The sequence below is a fragment of the Hydra viridissima genome, unplaced genomic scaffold (genome assembly GCF_058129835.1).
Source record: "Hydra viridissima isolate aposymbiotic clone 2 unplaced genomic scaffold, HvirCarnegie_v1 scaffold_10, whole genome shotgun sequence".
Classification (NCBI taxonomy): domain Eukaryota; kingdom Metazoa; phylum Cnidaria; class Hydrozoa; order Anthoathecata; family Hydridae; genus Hydra; species Hydra viridissima.
The window spans coordinates 16549710-16555824 of NW_028324309.1; the positions used below are offsets into that span (position 1 = coordinate 16549710).

General features: G+C 32.2%; 1 protein-coding gene across 2 annotated transcripts; it reads left to right on the forward strand.

Annotated features, from left to right (window-relative positions):
* Positions 1-17: 17 nt before the first annotated feature.
* Positions 18-5396, forward strand: LOC145182022 (uncharacterized). Of its 2 annotated transcripts, XM_090065512.1 has the most exons (4): positions 18-367; positions 646-721; positions 1090-2181; positions 2390-5396. In XM_090065512.1, the coding sequence occupies exons 2-4, from the start codon at positions 670-672 to the stop codon at positions 4639-4641; spliced, it is 3396 nt and encodes a 1131-aa protein (XP_089921638.1). In that variant the 5' UTR covers positions 18-367; positions 646-669; the 3' UTR covers positions 4642-5396. The 2 variants fall into 2 exon arrangements, with proteins under 2 accessions (XP_089921638.1, XP_089921639.1); XM_090065513.1 differs by lacking the exon at positions 18-367 and having other exon boundaries at positions 428-721.
* The last annotated feature ends 719 nt before the right edge of the window (positions 5397-6115 follow it).

Here is a 6115-nt window from a genome sequence, read left to right on the forward strand (position 1 = left end):
ATAATTAACCACCGTTCGTGCGTAATTATTGCGACGATGTATAGAGTGAAAAATTATTGTCATGATTATCAATGTAATATGACATCGCGTCCATCACTTCATCTTGGATAAGGCTTGTACAAACGTTTATGAAACAGTACAAGCCATTCTTGATAGAGCAAAATAAAGCACGGTTGGTTGGTTACAACAAACTCAGCCGTCAAACATCGCCCACTTTGCGCAGTTACTTTTGTGCATGTTGGTGTACCCTGATTAAATTTTCGGGTAACTTCATAACTGCGATTAACAATGGAAATATTAATTTTACAGGACATTGGATAAATCATCATTAATGTTTCATCTCCAATTATATCTTTAAATAAACTTGGTATTTATATATATATATATATTTTTATGATTATTATTATTTAAGAGTGCGTTTGTTCTTTTTATCTTTTTTGACCTGACCTCATTTGTTCTTTGCAAGAAAATTTACCATTGCGAAACTTTTATTCGCGTTCAATCTGCGCGATAAATGAGAAGAAATGTGCATTAAAAAAAAAAAAGAAAAACATCAGAAACAAAATGAAAATTTCGAAAATTCCTTTAGGATAGTCGAAAAAAAAAAAAATTGCAATTGTGTTTATATATCTATAAAATTACCACGTCTGCAAAAAACCCACGGAAGCCATGATGCGTTTTGAAATAATTTTTGTGTTGGTTCTTCAATGCTTGAACGTCGGTAAGCTTTTTCATCTGCAGTAGTTAACTTCCGTTTGAAATAGAACAAATTTGTTCTATTTTAACTTCCGTTTAAAATAGAACAAATTTGTAATGAAAAATCTTTTTTCGAAAATTTATTTAAAAGAGCCGCCCAAAGAAGTTTTGGGCGGTTCTTTTGAACTTTATTATCAAATTTGCTGCAACTTTTAAATGATTTCTGAAAATATACTTAAATTGTTTTATATTTTTGTTCCGCTTTAGACCGGGGTCCGTCCCTTAGATATATAAATACTAGTTTTTAACTTTACACTTTTTTTTTAGTCTAGTTTTTTTTTTTTTTTTTTTTTTCTTGCTTTTTTTTTTTGTTTTTTTTTCACAATTTATTAGCGAAGTCAAATGAGGACGATGAAATTCTTGCAGAAATTATTCCAACAACAAAAGCTCAAAAACAAAGAAGAAACCAGGTCAACGGTTATTTTCTCATGAACAAACAAAACACGCAATACCCAAGTTACACTGAGGCCTCTCGTATGAATCTTCCCGTCAGTGCGGCAACCAAAGACGCTTCGTATAACGTTAAAAATGATGCATACGCTATAGCAAGCGACGTTGATAAATACGGGCTTTATGAATACACATCAGATAACACCGGTATGGCAGATCAACTTAAAAAACTTATAAATAAAGCTCATCGTGGTGATGAAAATGGTTTATCACAAGATCAAACATTAGAAAATCAAGCCAATCAGATGAACGCTAAAATAAATAAATACATTGAAAGTAGTTTGGACACTCGGCCAACAATCGACCCACTTGAATCACCTGTAGGATTCAGTCCCATCACTCCAACCATAACACCGTTAACGAACAACCAACAGAGTGGGGTGGCGGTCATTACCATCCCTAATACAATGACCATCGAAGATGAACATGGTAGAGAAATCGACTCAATCAAAGAAGACATGATGATAAATGACAATCCTGTTAAAGAAAACACATCTTTAAAAAGTAGTTCATTGGAAGCGTTAAGAAAAATTCACTATAAATACTTACATTCACCGAAGCCAACTGCAAGCGTGATTCGTCATGCTCCTACGACATCATTAACATTCAAGCTGTATAAAGCATTAAAAACAAACAAGAATTTTTTGAAAAACGCTCAACAACTTTTGTCAGGATATCAAGAAAATGGCGTTGAGCTGCTCGAAAAAAACAGTTCCATTTCCAATGCAATTAAAGATTATAATTCGCAATTAAAGCAAAGTTACTCAGCTACTAAAATGAATGGTGCCAACCACCAAGTTACTCTAGACCTCGATTCAAAAGCCAATCAAAATAACCACTTGATTAAGTTAATCAAAAAACTGATAAGCAGCGAGGGAGATCCAAAGCAACAACAAAAATTAGAATCTGAGCAAGAAAACAAGAGTAATGCTAAAGTTCGTTTGACCATCACAAAAGAAAACACAGAAGATCGAGGTACGTCATTAAAGTGCGAATCTTTTCAATTTTCCAGGTTGTCATTTTATGAACACCTTTGTATACAACTTTTTTTTTTTTATTGAGCATTTTATGGTTTTAAAAAAAGCAACCGTTTTTAAATTAAGCGTAATTAAACGCTATAACGCTTATAGAAAGCGTTGTTAGGCATGTAGTTATTTACAAATACTAATTGTCGGGTTTTTAGAAGTTGGCAGTAAGTCATTAACTGAAGATTCAAAACTCGAAACAAGTAAAGAAGGCGAAGAAAACGGTGAATCTAACGAAGCTTCAAATGCTGAGATTAAAAAAGAGAGGGAAAAAAATCAACAGCTTCTTAACGAAATTAAAAAATTATTGAAGACTGAAAGTATTGAAACTACACAAGAAGATTCATACCAAGAAGAAGCTAAATTAGGTACTGACGTCTACGACTTTTTAAAAAACACAGACGAATTAAAAACGTTTCTTTCTAAAAACACAAACGGAAAAGCAAATTCTGAATGGATAAGAAAATTTTCAAAGCTTGGAACAGAGTTTCCACCGAATCCAGTCAAGGAACCAATTTTAAACGTCACAAGCATGAACTCGAACACGGGGTTTAAAAGCGAAGAGAATAAAAAAGGGGATAGCATAAAAACCATAGACGAAACAAAAAAAGACGATGAAAACGTGGACGAAGAGCTGCATGAAATAGAACGACAAAGAGAATTGCTCAAGGAGAAAGAGAAAAAACTGCAGAAAATAAAAGAAGAAATTAAAAAAAAACACAGCAAATCAAATGATAAAAGCGAAGAGGAGAAAGAAAAAGTAAGCAACGCCCGATCAAAACAGTTGAAAATAGAAGAATCTAACGCTAAAAAAACAAAGCAAGTTTCAAATTTAATTGAAAAGAGTGCAAATGAGTATCAAGTCGATGAAACTTTAAAGAAAAAGAACGAACAGCGCCACGAAAGGAAAAAGCTATTAAGACAAAATCAAGTAAATTATAAAAGTTCGGAACCTGAAAGTAACGAAAAAATTAAAATTAATCATTCAAAGTATTCTTCCGAAAATGATGAAAAAACAACTAGTTCAGATTACAATAAGCAAAACTCACTCAGACTTCCAATTAACAACCCAAAACCAAGTTTGTCTGATTCGTTTGTGCCTCATGCAAAGTTTTTTAGCAACGATGATATGAACGAACCAACTTCTATTATAAAAGAATCCAGCAACGTAGTGCAAGAATCCAGCAACGTAGTGCAAGAATCCAGCAACGTAGTGCAAGAAAGTCCTCTCATTATTTCCAAACAATTAGACACCAATTTAGAAAACTCTTGGGCAGATGATTCACAAAATCTTATTTCTTCAGTAACCTCTGATACCGTTGGGGAAACTAAAAACTCTATATTAACTGCGAGAAAACGTGTTAACCATGAAGCGAACAAAGGTTTGAATGAAAAAGAAAAAGAAGCGGAAAGTTCTCCTTCAATTTCTTTGGCTACACTTAAAGCTTTTATTAAAGGTGATGTCGAAAATTCCTCTAAGCTGCATAACCTCGCAGATAGCAGTGCTTTAGAGCAGAGGAACTTAACCGAGAATCAAGACCAAGTTAGTTCATCTGAAATTCTTCTAGATCGGTCTATTTCTTCTGTTCAAAAAAATTTCAGAACTGATGAAGATCTGAGCAGGAAAAGGTTTATTAAGCCGATTTCAAACCACCAAATTATGATTGACGTCGGCGCTTATAAAAAAAGTTTTAACGACAAACCTGAAAATCCGTATTTCAAAGACCCAACGGAAAAACTAATTACGAAAGAAAAAGTAAGTGGCACACCTCCGACCGGAGGGTCTGCAAATTATACAACGAAAATAAGTTCAGAAAAAAACCAAACAGAAAAATCATCATCGTTAAATTTTAGCCAGGTTACGGAGAGTAGACTTTATAAACCTATTATTCCGCAACATGCTTTTAAAAAGAAAAAACATCAAAAGAAATATCACCGATTTTTAACACCACGCGCCATGAAAAGCAATGTGTTTAATGAAAGGAACGTCATTATCCCTGGTTCCACTTACACGAAATTCACAGGTTCCTCTTGGCTTAAGGAAGGAGGCGATGATTATACTGATCCTACAGATATAACTCGTTCAATTCTTCCGAAAATTGATGTTCATCTAAGAAAAGGAAAATCGTTAAAAACTCCAATAGAAGCTGTATTTGATATTATAGGTTCAGAGGAAAACCGACGAGACAGTATACTAAATATCCCAGTGGAAATAGTTAAAGATCCAGTTGACGTTCTTAAAAACAATAAAAAAATACGCATAGAAATTGTTAAAACTTTACCGATCGAATATCCTCTGCGCAAAATAGACCAGCCCCTAGCAGCGAACAATCGAGAAGACCAAACAGCTCGTGATAAAATTACGTTGCTCCCAAAATCTTCAACAATAAAAAGTCTGAAAAAAGTATGAAATTAATCTTCTCGTATTTATTGTGGAAATCACCTGAGGCATTTTAAAAGATACCTCTTCTGATGAATATCTTGATACGAAAATCGCTAAATTTAAAGAAAACAATCGTTGACACCTTTCGTGCACCGGTACTTTAGAACCTCGTCGTTAAACTTTAACATTTAACTCTTTTTTTGAAGGGCATTAAATTAAAGATAATCAAAGTGTTATTTGCAATGTGGCAATAACATCGAGGCTTCGTTTTTATCACCTCGTCAGAAGTAATTTGCAAATTTATTTTCTTTAAAAAGAAGAAACTTAAAGGATTTTTATGTATAAAAAAATGTTATGAATATTTATTGTGAACTTGATCAGTTCATATTTTTCAACTTTTTTGCTTTAACTCTATCGAAGATATTAAGGTTTCCGATTTTATTACCAAACCAGAGTTGGTCTAATTACGGCAATACTGAAATTATGAATATGACGTACATTAAATATAAAGGATATTGTAAACCATCCGCAACTATTTCAGTGGAAAACAGAAGATACTGCAGAATTGATTTTTAACCGTAAAACTGAAATCTTCTGAAGAGGAAAAAGTAGTAAAATTGTAAATAAATATACAATGAGTTAATTTTAAAAACTAAAGAGAGATGTTTGCTTTTATAAACTTATTTCGTGTAAACTTTTTCGGCTTGTAAACCGTTTAAAGTTAAAAAATGTAACCATAATCTCTGTAATAAAGAGCGCGAAAATATTAGAACTCTCTCGAACACAGATTGTATTTTCATCGATCGTCGAATCATGAACGATAACAGTAAGCCATACATCGTTTTAATACCGTACTGTTGTACTCCTTCGTGAAACTGCAATAAAACCTAATTCTTTTACAAACACCTCTAAAATAAAAATATACTTTATTATTGTTAAAGATTAGCTTTAAACTCTTAATTTATGTCTGAATACTCTTAGCTTAAAAGGAGTACCATTTGAAAGTCTAAACTTTTTGCAAATATCAATCTTAAAACTTTAGCATGCTTTATCTCTGTGCTTTACCTAGGAGTGGAGATCATTTTAAGGATTTTCATTCCATTCTTATTAGTAAGATGAGCGTGAAGAATTTTAGGTATCTAATAGTAATCTTCATCTCTTTTCTTGTCTCTTAAAAAGATATTTTAGGACGGTTTAATCCTATTTTTTCCCGGTTACTTTGAGGGTATTTTTAAAATTTTCTACGCAAAACCGTTGTAATATTGTTCCGTTGTAAGGACATTATTTTGTATCTTGGATTGCCAAAATTTTTTTAAAATTGTATTCTAACCAAAAAGCTATAAAACTGACTTACTAAAATACTTTTAAAAAATTTGTATATTTTTTTTAGTTATCAATTTGTAAAAGTTTTGTGCAGTTATGTTTTTGAGACTTAAAACTCTATTTTTTTTGTTTTTTGTTTTTTGTTTTTAAAATAATTAAAAAATTTTATTGCTTTTTG